This window comes from Exophiala mesophila (genome assembly GCF_000836275.1).
Source record: "Exophiala mesophila strain CBS 40295 unplaced genomic scaffold supercont1.2, whole genome shotgun sequence".
In the NCBI taxonomy this organism is placed as follows: domain Eukaryota; kingdom Fungi; phylum Ascomycota; class Eurotiomycetes; order Chaetothyriales; family Herpotrichiellaceae; genus Exophiala; species Exophiala mesophila.
This window is the reverse complement of record NW_015622505.1, coordinates 1,358,430-1,381,483: the sequence shown is the minus strand read 5'-3', so window position 1 is coordinate 1,381,483 and position 23,054 is coordinate 1,358,430. Positions and strand designations below refer to the sequence as shown.

General features: G+C 50.2%; 5 protein-coding genes across 7 annotated transcripts; 2 read left to right on the top strand and 3 right to left on the bottom strand.

The window, feature by feature from the left end:
• Nucleotides 1-451: 451 nt before the first annotated feature.
• PV10_02384 (uncharacterized protein) lies at nt 452-4,766 on the top strand. Its single transcript, XM_016366692.1, has one exon. The coding sequence runs from the start codon at nt 723-725 to the stop codon at nt 4,278-4,280; it is 3,558 nt and encodes a 1,185-aa protein (XP_016226210.1). The 5' UTR covers nt 452-722; the 3' UTR covers nt 4,281-4,766.
• Nucleotides 4,767-4,862: 96 nt separating this feature from the next.
• On the bottom strand, nt 4,863-9,535 carry PV10_02383. Of its 2 annotated transcripts, XM_016366690.1 has the most exons (5): nt 8,934-9,535; nt 8,665-8,887; nt 8,429-8,604; nt 5,874-8,377; nt 4,863-5,822 (listed from the first exon to the last, which is right to left on the bottom strand). In XM_016366690.1, the coding sequence occupies exons 1-5, from the start codon at nt 9,114-9,116 to the stop codon at nt 5,615-5,617; spliced, it is 3,294 nt and encodes a 1,097-aa protein (XP_016226208.1). In that variant the 5' UTR covers nt 9,117-9,535; the 3' UTR covers nt 4,863-5,614. The 2 variants fall into 2 exon arrangements, with proteins under 2 accessions (XP_016226208.1, XP_016226209.1); XM_016366691.1 differs by having other exon boundaries at nt 4,863-8,377.
• Nucleotides 9,536-9,751: 216 nt separating this feature from the next.
• PV10_02382 (uncharacterized protein) lies at nt 9,752-11,086 on the bottom strand (the record flags this gene model as incomplete). Its single annotated transcript, XM_016366689.1, has 5 exons — nt 9,752-10,026; nt 10,085-10,670; nt 10,764-10,840; nt 10,902-10,971; nt 11,024-11,086. 5 exons carry the CDS (start codon nt 11,084-11,086, stop codon nt 9,752-9,754), a joined length of 1,071 nt encoding a protein of 356 aa, XP_016226207.1.
• A 3,947-nt stretch (nt 11,087-15,033) lies between these two features.
• Nucleotides 15,034-17,783, bottom strand: PV10_02381 (the record flags this gene model as incomplete). 2 transcript variants are annotated; one of them, XM_016366687.1, is made up of 6 exons in its annotated part: nt 15,034-15,693; nt 15,770-16,512; nt 16,580-17,193; nt 17,290-17,363; nt 17,435-17,544; nt 17,602-17,783. In XM_016366687.1, the coding sequence occupies 6 exons, from the start codon at nt 17,713-17,715 to the stop codon at nt 15,378-15,380; spliced, it is 1,971 nt and encodes a 656-aa protein (XP_016226205.1). In that variant the 3' UTR covers nt 15,034-15,377. The 2 variants fall into 2 exon arrangements, with proteins under 2 accessions (XP_016226205.1, XP_016226206.1); XM_016366688.1 differs by lacking the exon at nt 15,034-15,693 and having other exon boundaries at nt 15,735-16,512; nt 17,602-17,715.
• Nucleotides 17,784-18,387: 604 nt separating this feature from the next.
• On the top strand, nt 18,388-22,719 carry PV10_02380 (uncharacterized protein; the record flags this gene model as incomplete). The annotated part of the gene is made up of 1 exon (XM_016366686.1): nt 18,388-22,719. The coding sequence occupies one exon, from the start codon at nt 18,388-18,390 to the stop codon at nt 22,717-22,719; it is 4,332 nt and encodes a 1,443-aa protein (XP_016226204.1).
• Between the last annotated feature and the right edge of the window lie 335 nt (nt 22,720-23,054).

Genomic DNA, 23,054 nt, shown 5'->3' with positions numbered 1-23,054 from the left:
TACGAGTACGGAGTAGTCCAGCGCAGGCTAATAAGATGGGACTCGGTAGTCTTGGACACGCCTTTCAAGAGGCATGGGCACTGGTACTGGACAAAGGGTCAAAGGCTAATTGGCAAAAAAAGGCAACGAGAGCAACAACATGCACCACTTAGGGGCAGGCGACAGGAGTCACCGGCGCCCGAGAAAGCCCGCAGGTACTCGTCGGACCCAAGACACTGGACACTGCCCAGGCCGGGCCAGGACTTAGGGATGATTTGGTGGTTTAGGTGACGGGACAGCCAAAAGTCGCGGGTTGGCACCCACCTGACACCCACCAATGCCACCTAATTCGCAGCTGGGACGCCGTGGACGCTTAGGGTGGCCCAGGTGTCCAACTAAAACTAACAAACTAGTTGAACGTGTCGCTTCCGAGCCTCCTATACTCCAGATTGCGCATCATACCTTCTTTCAACCTCACACGTCGCATTCTGCACCCTCCCACCTCAGAATCAACACAATTCTGCCGCATCTTCTCCATCTCCCATCTCCCTCCATTCATCTCCTGCTGTCTTAATTCCATCGGATTCGGATTCTACGCACCTGATTCCCCATCTGTACTTGCTTTGAGACTTCTCGGACCTTGTCGCTGCTTCCTGCAGCCATCCGCAACACACCCCGTCCACCCTCTGCAAACTGGAGCACCCGCGCCCCTCGCTCGCTCTTCCTTGGGGGCTGGCACGGTCATGTCGCTAACATGGCCGGCCCCAAACAGCCAGAAACCTCCTGACGACGATCATCCCCTTCATTCTCTCCATCGCGACTCTATCCATGGATTCCTTAGAGCTCCCTCGCGCCCTCATACTCCCAGTTCCTTCTCCAGACTCCGCAGTCTCGGGAGTGGCTCACAATCTGGCCAAGCCACAGACACTGAGGCTAACCCCGACCAAGATCCCCAAGTCCTACGTTTCCGCGCCCTCTATCAAGACACAGAATCAAAGTTGTCCACTCTCTTTGATTCACTCGGTCGGGTGGTAGTCACCCACCGGCCTCGCCATAATGGCCTCCTTGCGTCCTCACCTTCGGCTAACGCGCCAAATGGCCTTGACCCCGCCGCGGCCCCGGCTCCACTTTCGAAAAAGAGGAAGCTGGACGACGACTACGACGACTACGACGATGACGACGAAGATGAAGAGCCGGATCTATCAACCTCCTCACCCCTGAAAGACAAGCCAAACAAGGTCCACATTATTGCCGATTCCACCTCATCGCCCCTCGCTCGTCCTGCCCACCTCGCCGGCGCTTTATCTGACTCGACCAAACCTCCCCCGAAGCCCACTGCAGCCCAACAGAAAGAGTCGGCCGAAGATGCTCGCAAGAAACTCGAAGAGGCTAAACGCAAAGAGATCGAGACTGTCCAGTCCTTGTCGCGTTCCATGTTTTTCACTCTGGAAAATGATCGCGACGCCATGCTCGATCAACAACGGCTCGACGAGGCCGAGCGTCGCGCTGAAGCCGAGGCCGAAGGTCATGCAAACCGTCAAAATGCCTCTGCGCAGCAAGGGAGTCTGAGCAAGGCCAATCTCGGCGCCTCTAGCCTTACCTTGAAAAATCTCATCGCCCTCTTGGACGAGCATCGTTCCGCAGTCCATGCCACCGAGTCCGAGTTGCGCGCTCTCATGAGTGAAGTCCGTAAGAACAGAAGCAAGTGGGCCAGTGAAGACAAAGTCGGCCAGGAAGAACTTTATGAATCCGCCGAAAAAGTCCTGACCGAACTCAAGGCACACACCGAGCATTCCACTCCTTTCCTCAACCCTGTAAAGAAGAAGGATGCCCCCGATTATCATGTCATCATCAAACATCCTATGGACCTGGGCACCATGACGAAAAAGCTTAAGCAGTTTGCGTACAAGTCCAAGAAAGAATTCGTCGACGATCTCTGTCAGATCTGGAAAAACTGTCTGCGCTTCAACAGCAGTCCTGACCACCCTTTCCGCAAACACGCCTTATTCATGCAAAAGGAGACCGACAAGTTGGTGCCCCTTATTCCTGATATTGTCATCAGGGATCGTGCAGAGGTCGAGGCCGAGGAAAGGAGACAACAGATCGCCAACGGCGAACTCGACGATGGCGCTGAAGAAAGTGATGATGAACCTATCATGTCATCTAGAGGCCGTAAGGCGCCGAAGAAAAGCACAAAGAGCGTGGGCCAGACCTCCCGCAAGGCACCACCAGAGACTACGCCAGTCCCAGAGACCAAACCCGTATTGCAATCTCTAAGCTCCGTCCAGCAAAACGTTCGTGCCGACTCAGAAGTTGATGGAAGCCAGGGGCAATCAACGCCACCTCCAGGAGGCATCTTGACCCCAATCGGCGCTCAAGGCCCTGGCAGTGTCATCGGAGCTGGCAGTGAAGCATTAGACATGGATCTCCCTGGTCTTCCCGCCCCGGCGCCAGCTCCAGAATACGAAGATGAAGACTATAAACTATGGAAGCAGAAGACGAAACGTGATCGAGCCATGCTCGCCGCAGCTCGACATCGCCTTTTCCGCGGTGATAAACTCAATCCAGACGAAAACGCGCTGCTCAGAAGCAAGGCTGGCATGCGCCGCTGGCAACGCATCCAAGATGAGATTGCTGGCAAGGGCACCGCTGACGTAACTGGACAAGCCGCTGAGCGGGACAAGCTCCAAGGTCAAAGTCTTGCCGAGGGAATGGAAATTGAAGAAGATAGCCTGCTCCCAGACTATTACGATTCGCTCGCAGCAATTCCCGACCTTGAACCTGAGCAGAGGTGGGAACAAGACTCTGAAGGCCATGTTATCGAACACTCGGAACGATATCTCAGACTGTACCCTCCAAATCAGTTCACTGCGCCTCGGAGTAAATTTACACTTAAAATGGAGGCCAATATGCGCCAAATGCAAGAAACTCGAAAGATTGTCTCCAAAATCGGCGTGGTCAAGCAGATGCAATTGCAATCTCAAACCTACCAGAATCAGTTCCAAAAGTACCAACCAGAGCCCTTTGTCGAACAAGACATTCCAAACCACGTTGTCGCTGATGCGGGCCCATTGATTGCTCCTTGGGTGGCCAAGGCTTCTTTTCAAAGGGCAATTGGGCAGGTCTTTTTTCAAGCAGGCTTTGAAGAATTTCAACCTTCGGCCTTGGAAGCCGTGACCGATATAGCAACAGAATTCTTCACTCGCCTATGCACAACAATCATCAATTACCGGGAGGACTACAAAATTCCATCTTCCACAGTTGTGCCAGCAGGTCAGGGCGAGAAGGCGAACACGCCGCCGGCTTATGTAACCCCAACCACCACTGAAGAGGCTATCCTCCATTCCCTCCACACTTCCGGGCTATCCATGAATGACCTAGACGGCTTTGTCAAGGAAGATGTTGATCGCTTGGGCACCCGGCTGACCACTTTGCATGACCGAATGAAAGCGCACCTTGCAGATCTTCTCCGGCCCGCGCTCACGGACGATACTGCACATGGTCACGGCACCTTCGTTGACGGCGGTGAACAGTTTGTTGGTGGCGATTTTGCCGGAGATCTTGATGAGGACTTCTTCGGCTTCCGTGAATTGGGTCTCGACCGAGAGTTTGGCATGGCCAGCCTTACTGTACCATTCCACATCCTTCAAAACCGTCTGGGAATTAGCAATCAACAATCCAACGAGGCAGAGCTGTCCGAGAAGGTTTTCAAAGAGCCACCGCGTTGGCCCAAGGTGAACGTCGAAAATGTGGAAGAACAACCTGGCATCGTCAAAGAATGGTTCAAGAAGCGGTTGCATGATAACGGTGATCGCCCACTCACAGAAGATCTTGAGCTTCCTCCTAAGCAGAGGCCTGGATATGGCCGTGCCCGAGTTCCTGCTAGTGGCAAGATTGGTGATGGAAACCTCAAGAGCAACGCTAGCCCAGTCAAGAAAGCTGCAGCTGCTGGCAAGAGCCAAAATGCTCCTAAACCTCCTCCCATTGCAACCCCGGCCGACAAAGGAAAACGCAAGTCGATTGTCGCCAATGGAATTACCACAGGAGAAGACTCTCCGATCGTCAACGGAGTCAATCCCTCCACGCCTGGCCCTGGTGGTGACGGAAGTCCAACGAAAAAGGAAAACAAAGTTGCTCCCCAAAAGTCAAAAGCCACGCCAATCGAGAAACCCTCAACTGCTGACAAAGACGATTCCATGATGGACCTTTTTGTTGATGTCCCAGAGACCAATGGTGTCGATAAGGTCAATGGCGTGGAAAATGATGGCGATGCTAGCATGATGAGCCCCGAGAGTCTTTAGTTTTGAAAACCCCCCAGAATCGCCCCGATTGGTTTTACGTCTAGAGCGTCGAGTCCTCCCAACTTCTCTAACAGGACACTTCTGGATCGAAAACAACCACAGCCATCAGCGGTATTGTCAGACATATACTTGAATACAGGCAAAAGTATAAAATGCACGCTTTCTACATGTCGTCGAAATCATTTCTCGGGTCAAAAATATCGCTGAAAGTTGGTTTGTCTGAACGGTTGGCTGGCTGGCTGGCTGGCTGGCTGGCCATCTACAATATGCAGAGATGAGTTTTGAAAGGCTCAGGCCAACGACGAGGATGGTTGAAGGCAAGACGAAAACACGAGAGGAAAGAAAAGGAGAGAGAGAGAAGGAGAGAGACAAGATGTCCATGTTTCAGTGCATATACTTACTCAGGCCACTGTATTCTATCATGCCTAGATTCATATCCTACCAAATTAGTACTGTACTTATTTACCAGCTCTATGGCCTACCAGATGGCGTGGTCTTCGATAGAATATAACGTATTGTTGATTTGGGTTGTTGTCTTTGGGACGATTGACTTGATGCGAGCAAGTAGTGTCACACGGCGGGCTGAGGGAGATGAGGAATGAAAATTCTTCTGTCTAGGTTGGTGGGTCTAGCTAGTTAGGCAGTCAGGATAAAGTACCTAATCATTTCACATGAGACAGGTAATGGTAAAGATAGTATGATGTGGCTACTCCAAACATCCAAGTTGTGGTGGGAATGGAAATCGTGGTTTCGTTGTTCGTCGTCCAACTTGAAAGATTCACGTACTCTCTTTCAAATGGGCATCCATTTATCCAGTAGCGAATGGCCTGTGATGTCAGGATATTCCACCGGGCAATATGGATTGCATCAAACCCTTCGTGATATCATTGTTTTTGCTGTCGTTGTCGTCGATCGAACGCCCCTTATCATCCATGTCGACCTGCTACGAACGAAGCCATCCCCACCCCAACCCCATAATCTGCGAACCCACGCTTCCTGGATCAATTATGGAGCACTCACCCCATTCTTCAGTTGCATGCCATTCAAACTATCGCTGGTCCGGAACGTGACATTGTCAACACTAGGCAGACGATGACTTGTGTGAATGACAAGAGGAGATAGATTGAGACCCGCGCGGGATTTCAATGGCGGGCTGCACCGAAAGAGGCGGCTTTCGGGAGACGTTTGCTGATTCCACTTTATAGTATTGTGTTGACAGAAGCACAGAATATTGGGCCGTGCCAGTGTTGTCTGACTTTGCGCTGAACGGGAGGCCTTAAATATGGTGTGCGGTCATGTTCTTGTCGAGAGCGGCTCAGCCAAGTCAGTTGTTACTATGAGAAAAAGCTCCGGACAGTGGCTTGACCATCAGGTTGCAATGTCTGAAGCACTTGGTCAGCATTGACTCCGGTCTGTGTGACCATCTGTTTAGCGCTCTCTGCAACTCTTTTCGCAGTCTGGCCTTGGATCGTCTCAGCCTCGAGTGCTAGTGCAATGTGATGGAAGACTTGTTGCGCTTTGGCAAAAACAGCCGGGTTTTGCCTGTGAGTTTGGTCAGTCACATGTCGTTTACAGAAAAAAGATCAACCTTACTGATCGATGAGTTGCGCGAGGAACGTATAAGCATAAGGGGCAGCTTCTTCGTCGTTCACAATGGGCAAAGTGTCAACCCACTGTTCCACCACTTGCTGGGGATTAGGAACCTTGGATGAGTTGTTGTGCAAGATCTTGGCAATTGCAGCACAAGCATTCTCGGTGGCAAAGATATCGTCCTCACTTCGAGCATTGGGTACTCTGGTGATTTGAAGCAGTGTCTCAACGCTCGCCGCCACGAATTCAGACCATTGCTCGCCACCCTTTTGTGCAGCGATCCCGACACCATATGCTGCTGCTTGGCGGTTAGCAGCGCTTTCGTCCCTCATACCATTGATCAACGGTTGAATAATGTGGTCACTGTATTGCCAGGACTGTGGGCCACAAAACTCGAGGACATCATCCATGATGCAAATGGCCCATTGACGCTGAGTTGCATCGGGAGAAGAGATGAATGCATCGTAAAATGGCATGAGTCTTTGCCAAGCTGGCAGGAAATTGACTCCCATGTTCTTGAAGACAGTGTGGAAGGCTTTGTTCATGTCTGACAGCAAAGTCTGGTCATCCTCAATTGCATACTGCACCGACAAGGAATCGTCCTCGTCTTCTGCTCCCTGTTGGGCAGTCTCGGCTCTTTCCTCGACGCGTTCTTGTACACGCTTCTGGTATTCTTCTAGTGTTGATTTGACTGATTGAATGAATTGTTCCATGTGTTCTTGGGTGAGACAATTCTTGCCCACCACCTCAACACTTTCATAGAAGCACTGGAACATTTCTGCCAGGGTATCGATTGAAGGCTCGGCGCTGAGAATCTCGATTTCTTTGTCGCAACACTTTGCCCATAGTTCTCTAAGCTGTGGTGATTGTTCCCCATATCGTTTTTTGATGGAGCTCAGGAGTTGAGGGATCAATTTAGCAGAGGCAACCCGGACGGGATCATGGAAGAAGAAGGCCAGGCCGGGAAGGGCGATGCGTTCTGTGATATCAGCCACATATGGCTCAAAGTCGGCCTCGAGGATTTGAGCGTAGATTGTGATCAGTTCGATGGCCGTATTTTTATCCTCCAGAGTCGATGTCTTGATGCCGATCACCTTGCCCTTTAGAGGGACCAACTCCCATCCATCTTCTTGTTCAAGAGCATCCTCCTCGTTATCGATCAGTTGAATGTCGGCTTTAGCAGAAGCAAGTTCAAGTAGAGGTGGCATAACGCCTGGGAGATAGGGGACGAAATCTCGGCCCAAAACCCGACACATGCGCCCCCAGCAGTGCAAGAGATACTGCGCCTGTGGGTCGTCGTCATCCTGGATGTTTTGCTGGATATTGCCCAAAGTCTGTACAAGATTGATTCCATCCTGAGCCATTTTCTCCTTTCCAACAGCCAGAGCAATCAAAGTGGCACATTCCATGGCCTTGGCACGTAGGAGCCTGTACTCTTTGTCTTGCTCTCCTTGAAGAACCCGGAAGAGAAGTGGCATGAGTATATCGTAGTAGCGGATGAAAGCGCCTTCGGCGGAATCCGCGATCGTGGCAATGGTCGAAAGTGCCTGCTCCTGGACATATCGCTTGGGCGACTGCAATAACTCCAGCAAAGAACTCAATAGGTCATCTAGATAAGGTTCCAGAATGGCCTTTTCGGCTTCCTCGCAAAAGTTGACGAGTGCGGCGGCAGCGTGAGCTTGGACACGAGGCTCCGGAGCTTTGAGCACGGGAATGATGTTTGTCAGAACAACCTGATGGTATTTCTCCTGCATCGGCCCTGCAAAGTCGGTGCTCATCTGGCCCAATGCGTTGCACCCGGCAAATCTGACCCGCGGGTGGGGATCTCTCAAGGATGGAACAACCAATTCCAGAACTTTGTCGAGTTCACCAATCATCAGGTCTCGACAACCCTCAGAGATGGCGGAAATTGCCATCAATGCGGCGTGACGATCGCGCCACGAAGCCGAATGCATCATACTAGGAAGCCAGGTGAAGGTGGCAGGGAGGATGACGTCTCCGCCCAATTTGTTTGCAAGACGGTCCATACATTGCTCCCCAGCGACATGGTTAAGATCGCTCTCGTCTAGATCAAGATCGTCACTGGCGTTCCATTCGGCAGCATCGTCGTCGTCAACGCCGACATCAGTCATGAGGCTCAAGCACTGAGTAACCATGTCAGTGGTATAAGACGCATCTTTTTTGCACATGACAGGAGCAAATTCTGCAAAAGTGGCCATGAGTTCAAGGGCATTTTGACGACATTGGTCATCGATCTCTTTGTCTTGGACAACGGAGATGGTAAACTTCACAAGGTTGTTGAAGAAGTTCTTGAACATCTTTGGAGCAGCTTCAGCAAGCTCAATGAGTGAGTTGAAAGCCTTGGACAGATTCTCTGTATCGCCGGCTTCCTTGATGGGGGGCAAGATGTTCAGAATGTCGGGGATCAAGGCATAATATTTAGGCTGGGCCTTTTTGGTGATGGAGTGGAAGAAGGCGCCAAAGGCTTCAATAGCAGCCAAACGAACCTGATGAAGATATTAATGGAGGGATAGGGGAGAGGAGCCGAGGGCTCTCACATCAACATTATCATCTTTGAATCCCTTGCCAAAGACCTCTTGCACGGCAGATTCATGTTGTTTCTCAATAATGCTCGGCATGCTGGCGAATATTCGAAAAGCACACTCGCGCATGGCGGGGTCGTTGGACTGGCTTGCCTGGAACAAGGCGCCGAGAAGTTCCATCCATACCTCGCCTGTGATTGAACGTTAGAATGGGGCATGTGGACTTGAGACAAGCGGCGCATGACACGTACCATTGTCAATGTATTGTCTGGCGATTTCAGCGATGGCATCGCCAATCTTGTTTCTGACAGAGCGGATCTGTTCTCTTGCAAGGCTCTCGAGTAGTTTGGAGCGGATGGCCATGCGGGCTTCAGCGCTCAGTGTGAGGAAAAGTTCTTTGGATTCCCCCGTGGTGGGACTCTTGCGAGTTTTGGAGGATTGCTTGCGGAACAAGACTGCGGCGAAGGATCTCGTCTGTCAAGTCTTAGTACAATGCCAAATAATCTTGAGGTAGACGTACTGAAGAATCAGCAGCAGCCTGCATCTGTTCGACCAAGCCCATGAGGAGCACATCAGGTCGATTGGTAGTCCAGTCATTGTTCAATTGTTCTTCGGCCTGAGCACGAAGGGAGTTCTCCGGGGAAGAAAGCGCTTGTAGCAGTTGAGTCAGGGCTCCCTGCGCCTCGGCAGGGAGAATCGACATTTTCAGGAAAAGGTGGCTATCGACGCATGCAACCACAGAAAGAGCGATGTTCGAGAGACTGTCGGACTGCGGCTAAAGAGGAAAGGGTATAAAAGGCTCAGGTGCAGTCGAGGAGTTTGGGGTTTTGTCTAGCTATCAATTGCCGACCATAGACTGGTGGGGGTATCGCAGCGTGCGAGGTTGTGAAGTTGTAGAGTGGAGGTGTTTGAAAGGGATAGGGAAACGAGATAGAGGAGGGTTGACGCGAGCTGAGGACACGCCAATCGAACAGACGAGTGTCGGGAGGGAGGAGAGACAGACTCGAGGGAGGTTGAGGGTTGATGGATTTGTGACAGAGTGTTTCCAACAGCGGGCCTGTCAGTGTTAATGTTGATGTGGTGTCGCTTGTTGTGTGGTCAATTGATCGATCAGTAAAGTCACAATCAATCAGTTGAGGGCAAAGCGAAATAATAATATTTTGGCACCAATAACGACGAAGGAACGTGAGAATCTCATAAACGGTTAGATCAAAACCTTAAACCGACGATTGTGTGCTCGCTGCTTTAATTGTAAGTTAGATTGGTGCCTGAAGGCTGAATTCATTTAGTGTGGAGACTCCACACATGGCATTAGAAGCAATGTCCTCCATAGACGCTTCAGAGGGTAATTCCATCTGGTATAAGTACAATCCGACTCTTGACCTTGCCATGGTGTAGTCTGTCTAGGACCTCTGGCAGATTCGATAGCTTATCCAGTTCAACTTGGGGCACAAGCGCCCCTCTTGCGATCAGATCAAGACCGGCCTTCATGTCTACTATAGTCCCACCCATACTACCAAGAACATCTACATGTTTCAGCACTGTGGTTTGAGAGTGCAATGTCATGTGCTCTGCCATCATCCCAATGAGAACAACCGTTCCACCAAGACGGACTGGGCTTTGGTGTCAACACAACTAGTTAAAAGGCAGTGTGTTTGATCTTTGACTTACCGACTTCAATCCCAGTCTGAAGTGATTCTGTGTTGCCCACAAAGTTCAAGACCTTGTCAATCACAATTCCCTTTTCTCTGATCCAATTGGCAATATTGTCGACATTTGAAGGGACGACATCCTCTCTCCGCACACCAAACTTGACTGCTTCCTCAAGGACTGTGTCTCGTTTATCGACTGGGATGACTCTAGCTTTGAGGTCTAGGAGGATTTGCAAGGCATTGAAACCGAGACCCCCAAGCCCATATAGAAGAACAGTCTCTCCCGCTTGTACATTTGCTCTGCCCACAACTGCATGATGTGCAGTCAGGACAGCGTCAGTTGCAACGGCACCATGAGCAGGGGATACCCCCTTTGGCAGCTTGAGAGCTGCGTGTGCCTGTATGGCAACATAGGGAGCAAAAGAGCCGTCTATTTCCAAGCCATACTTTGGGCCAACGGGACACACTTGTGGGAAACCTCGCGAACAAACCGAGCAATTCTTCTCATTGCAGCCAGGGACGCTGATAATTGAGACCATATCGCCCACGGCAAACCCACTAACTTTGGGACCGAGTCCTACAATCTCACCACAGCCTTCATGGCCCTGTTGTCGACCAGAAAGAATTTTGTGTCAGCCAATCAAGTTCCAAACAATACATGGTCCGTTTGATCTTGTTCAATTGCAGGTAAAGCTTACCATAGTGAAAGGATCTAGGCGAAGAGAAGCCAATGGAGGGGCTTTGGATTCCAATATACTGATATCGCTATGGCAGACTATCACATGTTATGACTCTTTTGACAGAAAAGTGCTCCATATGGTGAGACTCCAACTTACCGCCAGCGGCCCAAACTTTGATCAACATGCCATCGTCAGGAACCTGCGGTACTGCAACCTCAACATAACTCTACGAAGGTGGTCAGAGCCATAGCTTCGAATTATCGTCCTGTTTCATTTACCGGCTCACTCCTCGTGTAGTCTTTTCGCCATGTAAACATCGTTTTAGGAATTTGGGTCGCCATTTTGTTTTCGTCAGAGGCTGAGTGCCTGTTCTCGAGCTGGCCTTGTTCAGTGATTTGATAGTAACCTGAAAGCAACCAGAGATATGGGAGATCAAAGCTTGTACTTAGTAGAGCATACACTCCCCTGGCGAGCAGATCTTCAACTTGGTATAATAGCCCTGTGGTAGTACAAGAGTATTTTTGGGCACTCAACGCAAATGGGTCCCAGAAATAGTTACCTGGGCTTGTGTGGTTATGCTGGTTGGCACCGAGCCCTAACCCAAGTCTCGGAAGTATTTGCTTCCCGCAGCGTTTGACTATAGTACAATGTTTCAGCCACCTACCAGAACCCGGAGATCGAGAGCGACCTCCGGATTCTGTCTGTTCCATGTTACCAACTTGTCGGAACAAGGCGCTGCATGTATTTGCAACATTTGCTCTACAAATTTCCGTTTACAAGGCTTGCTAATCGAGCAGCGGCATTGAAATTGGCAAACTTGTCTTACTTCAAAACTGCACCATTTCCCACTGTTATCGTCAAATCGCAGCTAACAAGCCAGTGTCCAGCATACAACTGACAACTAGATAGGTATTTACATCTGTCACTATGGTGGAACTTTTTGGCATTGAGGTCGGGCCTATCGGCTACGGCATGATGGGACTGACTTGGCGCTCAGTCGTGCCATTGGAGCAGGAGGATTGCATTCACCTTCTGAACACAGCGTTTGAAAGCGGTGCAAGATTTTGGAATGCTGGAGAGTTCTACGGAACTCCGGAGAAAAACTCACTTCACTTGCTCAAGGAATACTTCACTCGCTATCCCGAGAGAGCATCCCAAGTGGTGCTCAGTATTAAAGGTGGCCTTGACCCGGTTAAGATGACACCAGATGGTTCGGAAAAGGGCGTTACCAGATCAATAGAGCAAAGCATCCGCGTTCTTGATGGCACTAAGAAGATTGACATCTTTGAATGTGCTCGAGTGGACCCAGAAGTGCCTATCGAAGAAACCATCACGGCGTTGGCCCGCTTCGTCAAGGAGGGAAAGATTGGCGGAATTGGCTTGAGTGAGGTCCGCGCTGAGACAATAAAGCGAGCGCACAAAGTCCACAAGATTTCGATTGTGGAAATCGAGCTGTCTCTTTGGACCACGGACGTGCTACAAAATGGCATTGCGGAAACTTGCCATAAGCTAGGAATACCAATGGCCGCCTATGCGCCATTGAGTCGAGGAGCTTTAACTGGGAAATTCGTTACCAAGAACAGCGAGTTGCCAGAGTCTCGTCGTGCTTATCCTAAATTCCAGGACGAAAACCTCGAGAACAATCTACGCCTATCAAAGGAGATAGAGAACATGGCGAAAGCAAAGAACTGTACACCTACCCAGGTCGCCCTTGGATGGATCACTAGCTTGGGTCAACACAAAGGACAAATTATCATCCCAATCCCAGGAGCTGAGAAGGAAGAATGGGTCCGTCAAAACTCCACAGCAGTTACTTTGACAAAGGAAGAGATGCAGCATATTGACGACGCACTGCAAGCCAATCGAACTCGTGGTGACCGCTACTGGGCTGCCTTTGCCAAATACTGCGAAGAAAAGTGAAGACGACGATGGCTTGTGAGATACAATCATGAGAAGTAAATAGCATTATGACAAGACAAATATGGAACTTCTCCTTAACCAGTGATCTTTTCAATGCCGAAATTTCCTGGTTAGGCTTACCGTGTACTAGAGTCAGATAGTGGATGTAGTTATGAAAGCATTGGTGAATGTGCGTCCTCTTCCATAATCGACTCGTTCTATTTCAATTATTACTCGTCATTGTCAAAGTTAAGGTGGGCCTGTGTCCAAACAATGCATGAAACTTCCTTTAAAAGGTCTTTATATCTTGCACGTCCTCTCGAAGCTTATATCTTAATGTCAATGATAACGCCTTTGCGGATCAAAAATTCCTCGATGCCTGCCCCAGCATTATTAGTTCCCCAACCACTGTTCTTCACTGCGGTGAAAGGGAAGGTAGCTAACGCCCATGGTCAGTATAGTGCTCTAATCATTCCAAGAACCAGTACTAGACTTACGCTCATGGGCAGTTCCATTGACTCGCATCTTTCCAACGTCCAACTGTCGAGCAAAATACAACGCTCTTTTGAGGTCTTGTGTGTGCACAAAGGCGTCCAAGCCATAGCTGGTCTCATTAGCCAGCTGGACAGCCTCTTGATCGGTCTTGACCACAATGACTGTTGTTGTCGGAGCAAAGCTTTCTTCGTCCCAGATCTTCATGTCCTTGGTTACACCTGTGAGCAAGACAGGAGCAAGGGACGTCTTGTCAAGATACTCAGGCTTTCCGAAGAGAAACTGGGCTCCTTTCGACTGTGCATCCACAAGCAGATTGTATGCGTTGTTCGCTATTCTTTCGTTCACGCCCGTTGACTTTGGAAAATCGGAAGCCTTTTGCTTGAGCAAGCTGATGAACTTCTCTGACACCTTTTCTTGTACAATGATTCGTTCGCACGAGAAACACACTTGTCCGTGATGCATGAAAGCTTAATGAGTCAGCAGTCAGTATAGTCGACATCGGATAGAGGGCCTTGTCAATATACCATATCTTATAGCTTTGCTCGCTGCCTCCTCAAGCTGTTCGTCATTCAAGTCATCGAGCACGATAGTAGGGCACTTTCCTCCCAGCTCCATGACAACTGGCTTCAGGTATTTTCCACTGAGAGATGCAATGTGTCTTCCGACTGAGGCACTGCCGATGAATTCGACTTTTCGAATGGATTTGTGGGAGACCAGAGCCTCCACAATTGCCGGCGAGCGATCTCGGTCGCACTGGATAACACTGATGACCTCTGGTGGAACTCCTGCCTCGATAAATAGCTTGATAAGAAGATGATGCGTTCGTGGTGATAACTCTGACGCTTTGAACACAACTGTACAGCCTGCTCCAAGTATCGATGCCAGGCTCCTTGTTGCCAATACGACACTTGCATTCCACCTAGATATGACGATAAGCTTCAATCTTGCGGGTCTCACAGGGGGGTTCCTCACGGTGCCATCAGCAACACTGGACCAATGGATTCCTTAAAGACGAATCCCATGGGACCTTGAGTCGACATTGAGGGAATTTCGCCCGCGCAAGCGACTGTCACTCGAGCGGCGATTTCGGCCAAGGTGATCGTCACGTATTGAATGTTGAATTCCGCCCAGGATTTCGCGCAACTTGTTTCCTCCATCTGCGCCGCCACCAACTCGTCCTTTCGCTCGATCAACAAGTCTTTCATTCGGTTAATGATATCTCGTCTGGACACGGGCGTACTGAGTTTCCAATTCTGGAACGCATCCCATGCAGATTCTGCCGCTGAAACTGCATGTTTCACAGTTGCATTGTGAGCGCTGGTCACAACCTTGCCTTGTTCCGCCGACACCACATTTATCCTGTCAGTATCAGTAGAGGTAACCTCCTTGCCATTGATCCAGAGAGGGACTTCAGGAATGTGCTGGTGGCCGTTCATGATGAATAATGGGGTTTGTTCTGCTCCCTTTGGCTAATTATCTAGGAGTTTTGTTTCTCGGTTTGGAAAGTCAAGATCTTTTGAGACTTGAGAATATCAGCAATCGCCTTGCCTTGTCGAAGCACTTCAATATATTCAGACTGGCTGACCTCCAAAAAGTATGAAGCATACCAGATACTCGACCAATCCGTGGAAAATGTTCCTCCGGCCATATCATCTAGCTCATCGAGGGCAACAGCAATCTCGGACCCTGTTACTTCCGAGGTTGAAAAATCATAGGCACGTGTCACAATACAACGTCTTCCTCACACGCTCATACTCGTTTCCAACAATCAGCTTAGCCCGAGGCGGCCCTTCTCCAGCAGGCAGAGAAGAAGATGACAATCTATGCTGCTGTGCGGCGTCACTTTTGCAATATGAGAATTGATTGAAAGCAACTCGGATATCCATCATAAGGAGCCGGCCATGTTCCAGTGTTATGAGAATTAGATGCTTCAGACCAGGCAATACGCACTGTAGCCTAGGTACCGATCCTCATACCAGGTTCCTCCAAGTCCTGTACATTTTCATAATCTCTAGTGCAACGTGTTTCATTTTCGTTATGATGTTGTAAGCCAATTGAATCCGCCTCGATCCCACCACGCCGTTGAGAGCAAAACTTATCGATCGTTCAGTCGGAGGATCATATCCTCCATCCCTTTCATCCCGATTTATGGCGCCCAAAGCCTCGAATTCGTGGACTCTCTCCCAATAAAGAATAGACCACCCTAACCCCTAATGATTCCACGCCATGAAGCCTCCATCATTGAATCTGCATATATTCCATCTCACTGTCCAGCGCCTCGGACGCTGCGCTTGAACCCTGCACCTCCGCCTGCTTCGCCTGTGCGACGGCCTTCTGGCCCATCCTATAAATCTCCTCGGCTGCACATCGTACATGCTTCATGTGCGACAGATTACTGTCCGAGAGACCTGAGTTGAACTGGACCTTCTTGGTCACGATTTCGAGACATTCGCCCAGCTGCTTGAGGTCGCAGGCCGCGGAGGCGCTGAGCGGATTGAGGAGGATGTTGGAGAATAGCACCAATGCGGCGGAGATGGGGTAGAAAAGAATGATCCTAAGAAGAACCCAACGTGAGTTTTTTGGATTGAAGAAGGGGGCGTGCCGAGGGAGGAGCGGGGTGTCGGCGTTACCAGAACAGATTGGGCAGAAAGATAGGCTCCATGCTATTGAGATAGCTGAGCAAAGACCTCGACGACTCCAGCGCCAGCTCCATGCTGGTAGTTAAACCTTGGTCGATCATGCGATTGTCCGCCCAAGTCTTACACCGACTGCCCGCCTGGTGAATTGTCGTCATGCAGTGGTGATACTCCAACCTTGTCAAAATCGGATTGATGTCCGCGGCGGTAATATGCGGCGAGCGGGTGATTTTGGTGTCTTCGGAGAAGGACAGCGTCGGGCGGGATTCGAGTGGGAGTGACAATCTCCAGTTCTCCAGCATGTCGTCGAGTTCACGGATGTCGCGGAGGATCTCGGCGTCGGAGTTATTGAGCGAGTGTGGGGAGTAGAGCTTCTCATACGCCTTAGACTTGATGATGCTCAACCGTAGGTCGCCTGGTAGCTTTGCGACGCCGGTGAACCCGGGTGATATTTGCTTCAGGTAATACGCTGGAAATGTGAGATCGCAAGAGGTGTATGCCATGATTGGGGGTCGACCGGTGCGGAATGTGATTTCCATGTCCAAGGTGAAGCACATCCAGAACAGGTCGCGGCGGTGGAGGACTGCCCTTGTTTCCAGATCGCGTTGTTCCTCGGGACTCTCGTCCATGGTCTTTCCTGGATACAAGTGAGCGCCCATCGTGAACAAGAGCCGGGAGGCCAAGCTCAGAGAGATGTCGGCGGCGTGGATACTACCACAGCTGAAGTGGTAAATTACCTAGAAAAGGATGAGCAGGCAGGGTGTGAGTTCTCTGCAACATGTAATGGAACAGGAGCTTACTTACAAGCATCACCAGGGCGTCTACTATTTCAGTGCTGGCCCTAGCGGCGTAAATATATGGAGTCAGTTGTTCGGCCACCTCATAGACTCTGGCATCAGTGTCAGGTATCAAGTTAGGTCTCTGGTTGCCCATCAACGGACCAGTTGCCAGAAAAGCAAAGATGTAGGCCTTGAGCAGAGCCGCTCTGCGCTCGTCAGTGATATCTGAACTGTACGCCTCATCAATGGTTAATGCGAACAACACAGGATCTACGAGTGGTAATTGGACAGCGAATCCCGATGACTGGTAGTATGCAAAAAGCGCGTCGACAAGATGTCGTGCAGGTAAATCTTGCATACTAGGCCGGGGTAGACATCCTGGCTTGAACAAGGTTTGCTGGTTCTGCCACAGGGGGATCTGAGGCCAGTTGAAGGCATTGTCTTCATGGCGGAATCCAATCCATTTCTGGCCTTTTGGGGTGATGTATGGTACACCATGAAAGACATTGATGTCGCCAAGTTTGTAAGATGTCAGGAAGATTCGGCCAAGACTGTCAACAGACGGATCTGAGGACGTTGTGTTGGTGACGGAGGTGCCAGTGCCAGCGCCAATGGAGATCTGACTTGTCTCGTCTTCGCCTGGAACAAGCGAGATTCAAAATTGTCAAGTTAGCCCAGTGGATACATCATCTAGCAGCCGAATCGCCGCTTAAGTAATCTGTCTGGGCAACTCACGTCTTCTGAAATTCTCGATCAAAATCTGTTCGATCCTCCCAATGCGCTGGATGATGTTCTTTTTCCGAAGCTTGCTATGACAAAGTGGTCAATATCCTACCTCCATACACTGGTCTCACCTCTCTGGGTTGTATCACTTTCGTACATTGAACCCGCCTGCCTCTTCCGCCTCCCTCCTTTAACCCTGTTGAAGGTACATGTGACATTATGGTGTCGACACCAATCGCAGGGGGGCGTACTGCCATCGCATTTGATCTAGTCCTATTCAGCAACTGCTTTCGTCAACAAAACAATGTATCACCAGCGACAAACCTTTCGGCGGTGGCACGAATCACATGCATGACACGCGCGTCGAGGTGGAGTGCTGATTCCGCTGCTGCCGCCCGTTGGGGGATCGGAGACGGGAGAGTCTGACGCTTGAGACATCGCTCGCGAGATTTCCCCCTTTGGTTTGAGCCTTGGGGATAATGGAAGATCGAAGCGTTCGTCCCGAGCTAAGTTTTGCGCTGCGTGGACTTGAGGCGATGGAAATCTACGGTATTTCTCTGATGGTGACCTTACTAGTACACCTGGATTTGGCCAATGAGCTCACATGTCACTCGGATCAATGAAGACACAGAACCCGGGGTGGAGTTCATCGCGTCAGTCAAGATGGCACCGGCTCACACACTCGGCTCGTTTGATGACTTCGAAGTGCCGCTGACTAAGTAGCATTGACCAATCAAGGCAACCCTATACTTCCGCTTACTTAAGCGGACCTTCGTGGTGACAAGGCGCCGCTGCATGTCCAGACAAGGGTCCATCAGGGGGCTGTGTGGTCATCCTTTCATATCGGCCAATGTTCAAAGATTGTTCCGGTGCCATAGCGTTGGGATGAGAGATGAGAGACAGGCAGGATACCCTTGTGGAACTCTCAACCTCCGGGCTATCGCGGAAATGGCGCGTCCAGGATATTCAGAGTCGATTCATGCACAAACTACCAAGATACGTGAGTGTTTATTTTCCTTTGCAGTTTCCTTTATAAGTATCTGGCTCGTTGCATCTTTTGAGTAATGTAATCGTCACCTGTTCTCTCCTTTCACCAGATTCCTGCCCAGCATGCAGCGGTCAGAATCCAACGCATCAAAGACCTCTGCATCCAGAGCTGCAGCACAACATGGGGATTCGCTTTGGCAAACGATAACCCGCCAATCGACTTATTCCACACGCAAGGCCGACAATGATGCACGTGATGTTGATGGGAGTGAAGATGAAAATGATCCGTACGATCCCACCTGGGCTCTGGCAGATGAAGTCAAGAGACGAGTTGAAAGCGACAAGGCCAGTGGCCTCAAAGAACGGAAACTTGGTCTCACCTGGAAAAATCTCACTGTCTATGGCGAGGGTGCAGGAACTCTGGTCCATGAAAATGTCTTTTCCACGTTCAACATTCCCACTCATATTGCAGAGTCCAGACAGCGAAAAAAAGGTTCTTCCAGAAGAGCCCTCATCCAGAATAGTTTCGGCTGCGTGAAGCCAGGCGAGATGTTGCTTGTACTCGGAAGGCCGGGCTCAGGCTGTACAACCCTTCTCAGCACGTTGGCCAATCGCAGATACGCCTATGTGGGTGTCGAAGGAGATGTTTTTTACGGCTCGATGGACTACAAACAAGCAAAACGATATCGGGGCCAGATTGTTATGAATACTGAAGAAGAGCTCCATTTCCCATCTCTCACTGTTGGTCAAACAATGGACTTTGCCACGAAGATGAAGATTCCAGATCATCGACCAGAGGATATGAAGGGCCCTCTGGAATGGCAGAAGGCCTTTAAAGACTTCCTTCTTCGATCCATGGGTATTGAACACACACATAATACTAAAGTCGGTAACGAATATGTACGAGGTGTGTCAGGAGGAGAGCGCAAGCGTGTATCGATCGTCGAAACTATGGCTACACGAGGAAGTGTCATGTTCTGGGATAACAGCACACGAGGTCTTGATGCAAGCACTGCTCTCGAGTGGACTAAAGCAATTAGAGCCATCACCGACATCCAGGGAATCGCTAGCGTCGTCACACTCTATCAAGCCGGGAACGGAATTTTTAACCTCTTTGACAAGGTTCTCGTCCTGGAAGAAGGTAAACAAATCTTTTACGGTCGGACAGAAGAAGCACGCCCCTTTATGGAGAGTGTTGGATTTATTTGTGACGATTCTGCTAATGTTGGGGACTTTCTCACTGGCGTTACTGTGCCGACCGAGCGGGCTGTGAAACCAGAGTTTGAACATCGATTCCCGAGAACAGGTGCCGCGATCCAAGAGATTTACGATAGGTCTGAGATCCGAGCACGCATGGAATCTGAACTCGAGTATCCCAACTCCGACGTCGCGAAAGAAAACACTGCCGAGTTCCAAAGATCTGTCAAGGAAGAAAAGGCCAACAGTCTGCCTAAGAACTCGTCTCTCACTACGCCCTTCCCGGCACAAGTCATGACCTGCGTCACTCGCCAATATCAAATCATCTGGGGCGACAAAGCCACATTTTTCATCAAACAGATTTCTTGTCTCGTCCAAGCGCTCATTGCCGGATCTCTATTCTATAATGCTCCCGGAAACTCTGCTGGTCTCTTCGTCAAAGGAGGTGCTCTTTTCTTCGCCCTGCTATACAATTGTCTCGTCGCCATGAGCGAAACCACTGAATCATTCACCGGCAGACCAGTGCTTGCCAAGCATAAAGAATTCGCGTTCTATCACCCTGCAGCATTCTGCATTGCCCAGATCACAGCGGATCTTCCCATTCTCTTTGTGCAGGTTACCCTTTTCTCCGTCGTTCTATACTGGATGGTCTCACTGAAAGCAACGGCAGCGGCATTCTTCACTTTCTGGATCTTCGTTTACTCGGCGACGATCTGCATGACGGCTTTCTTCCGTCTCGTCGGCGCCGCTTTCAGCAACTTCGATGCAGCTTCTAAAGTGTCCGGCTTCGCCGTTGCGGCGTTAGTCACCTACATTGGATACCAAATTCCCAAACCTCAGATGCACCCTTGGTTGGTGTGGATTTACTGGATCGATCCGCTGGCGTATGGGTTCGAAAGCCTGATGGCGAACGAATTTCACGACCAGCACATTCCCTGCGTCGGGTCAAGCCTCATCCCTAGTGGAGCGGGATACGATGCCAGCTTCGCCGCTTGTGCTGGCGTGCGAGGTGCTGCAAGGGGCGCCAACTTCGTTACTGGCGACCAGTACTTGGAATCTCTTTCGTACTCACATTCTCATCTATGGAGAAACCTGGGAATCATTTGGGCATGGTGGGCGCTATTTGCTTTCTTGACGGTTTTCTTCACCAACCGATGGAAGCCCTCCTCTGGTGGTGGAGCACTGCTTATCCCACGTGAACATGTCGCCCGCAGCAAGCCCAATGTCGTTGATGAGGAATCCCAGGTCCATGAAAAGGAAGGAACGAGCAGCGCCAGCTCCCTTACTGCTCGTGAGAAGGGTGATGGCGGAAAGGTTGACAACGGCACGGAGAGCAAGTTGATCCGAAACACTTCAGTCTTTACTTGGAAGAACTTGTGTTACACGGTCCACACCCCGTCAGGCGACCGACAGCTTCTCGACAATGTACAAGGCTGGATCAAACCTGGTCAGCTAGGAGCCTTGATGGGCTCATCAGGAGCGGGCAAAACCACACTTATGGACGTCCTAGCACAACGTAAGACCGAAGGTGTCATTCGCGGTAGCATCTTGGTTGACGGCAAAGAGCTGCCAGTCTCGTTTCAACGCTCCGCTGGCTATTGTGAGCAGCTTGATGTTCATGAGCCATACGCTACGGTACGTGAAGCCCTGGAGTTCTCTGCATTACTTCGGCAGCCTCGAGATATACCTCGCGAGGAGAAGCTTAAGTACGTCGACACGGTCATCGATCTACTTGAGCTGCACGACCTCGAGAACTCTCTTATCGGCCGTGTTGGCGCTGGACTCTCGGTTGAACAACGTAAACGAGTGACGATCGGAGTTGAACTCGTTGCTAAACCGAGTATTCTTATCTTTCTTGACGAACCCACTTCAGGCTTGGATGGCCAAGCGGCATTTAATACACTTCGATTTTTGAAGAAACTCGCGGGAGCAGGCCAAGCTGTGCTCTGCACTATCCACCAGCCCTCTACACAGCTCTTTGCTCAATTTGACACCTTATTGCTCCTCGCCCGAGGTGGAAAGACAGTGTACTTTGGCGAGGTAGGTGAAAATGCAGCTAAGGTGAAAGAGTACTTTGCTCGAAATGGCGCTCCTTGCCCTCCCGAAGCAAATCCCGCTGAACATATGATCGACGTCGTCTCTGGATCATTGTCGAAGGGTAAGGATTGGGCCAAGGTATGGCTCGAGTCTCCCGAGCAAGCCAGCGTTGCCGAAGAGGTCAACCAAATCGTTGCCGATGCAGCTTCGAAACCTCCTGGAACTGTCGATGATGGCCATGAATTCGCGACTCCTTACTGGGAACAGACAAAATTGGTCACTCACCGAATGAGTGTCTCGTTGTTCCGGAACACCGAATACGTCAATAATAAATTTGCCCTTCATATTGGCTCTGCTTTGTTCAATGGCTTCACCTTCTGGATGATCGGTAATGCGGTTTCGGACATACAACTGACGCTTTTCGCGCAATTCAACTTTGTCTTCGTTGCTCCCGGTGTGATTGCCCAACTTCAGCCCCTCTTCATTGAACGCCGTGATCTCTACGAAGCGCGGGAGAAAAAGAGCAAGATGTACCATTGGGGACCTTTCGTCACCGGCCTAGTTGTTTCGGAAGTCCCTTACCTTATCATCTGTGCAGTCTTGTACTACGTCTGCTACTACTACACCGCCGGCTTACCAGGTGATTCCAGCAAGGCCGGTGCGATCTTCTTCATTATGCTGCTCTACGAGTTCTTATACACCGGCATCGGACAGTTCATCGCGGCCTATGCCCCTAATGCTGTGTTCGCATCTCTGGTCAATCCTTTGCTCATCGGTACTCTGATATCCTTCTGCGGTGTGCTAGTGCCTTACGCCCAGATCCAAGAATTCTGGAGGTACTGGCTGTACTACATCAACCCTTTCACCTATCTCATGGGCGGCTTACTGGTGTTCCCTCTGTTTAGCAAGGAGATCCACTGCAAGGAGCCGGAGTTCGCCGTCTTTGACACTCCCTCGCATCAAACCTGTCGAGAGTATCTTGCCGACTACATGCAAGGCATGGGCGCCGGTATAAACCTTGTCAACCCTGATGCCACCAGCGGGTGCCGTGTTTGTCAATACACCATGGGCAGCGACTATCTGTCCACCGTTAATCTGAAGGATTATTACTATGGCTGGAGGAACATTGGAATATTGGTTATTTTCGTGATCAGCAGTTATTCCCTGGTGTACGTGCTAATGAAACTGCGGACCAAGGCAACCAAGAGAGTGGGCGATTAGGCCCACAGGGTGTATTCATGGGAGCCCGGGTGTTTTCTCCTTTGCTCAGTCTTTCAATGATAAGATTCCTGATAGAAGTTATAGATATAGACATGTTTGATAGATGTTTTTCGTCGCAATGGAACACTACCTACCAAGTTTTTTGAATCAAATACGACTAGCTCCTGGAACCTCCAAAGCAATTGAACAGAGGACTCTAGGCGCTAAATGATGGTCGTGGAATGCAATTCAGTATCGAAAGTCCGCCTCTTAAGGCTAGGAATTCGAACGACGCATTGTCAATCCACTCAATCTTATGTGGGGCTGTTAGGAATGGAATAGGGAGTAGGCAGGAT

Bases quoted from the DNA above. Each gene is read 5' to 3' on its own strand.
- PV10_02384 (XM_016366692.1), top strand. From the start codon at position 723: ATGTCGCTAACATGGCCGGCCCCAAACAGCCAGAAACCTCCTGACGAC.
- PV10_02383 (XM_016366690.1), bottom strand. From the start codon at position 9,116: ATGTCGATTCTCCCTGCCGAGGCGCAGGGAGCCCTGACTCAACTGCTA. The intron at 8,888-8,933 runs GTACGTCTACCT...AAGACTTGACAG, and splicing joins AGGCTGCTGCTGATTCTTCA to ACGAGATCCTTCGCCGCAGT. The intron at 8,605-8,664 runs GTACGTGTCATG...GTTCAATCACAG, and splicing joins CAGACAATACATTGACAATG to GCGAGGTATGGATGGAACTT.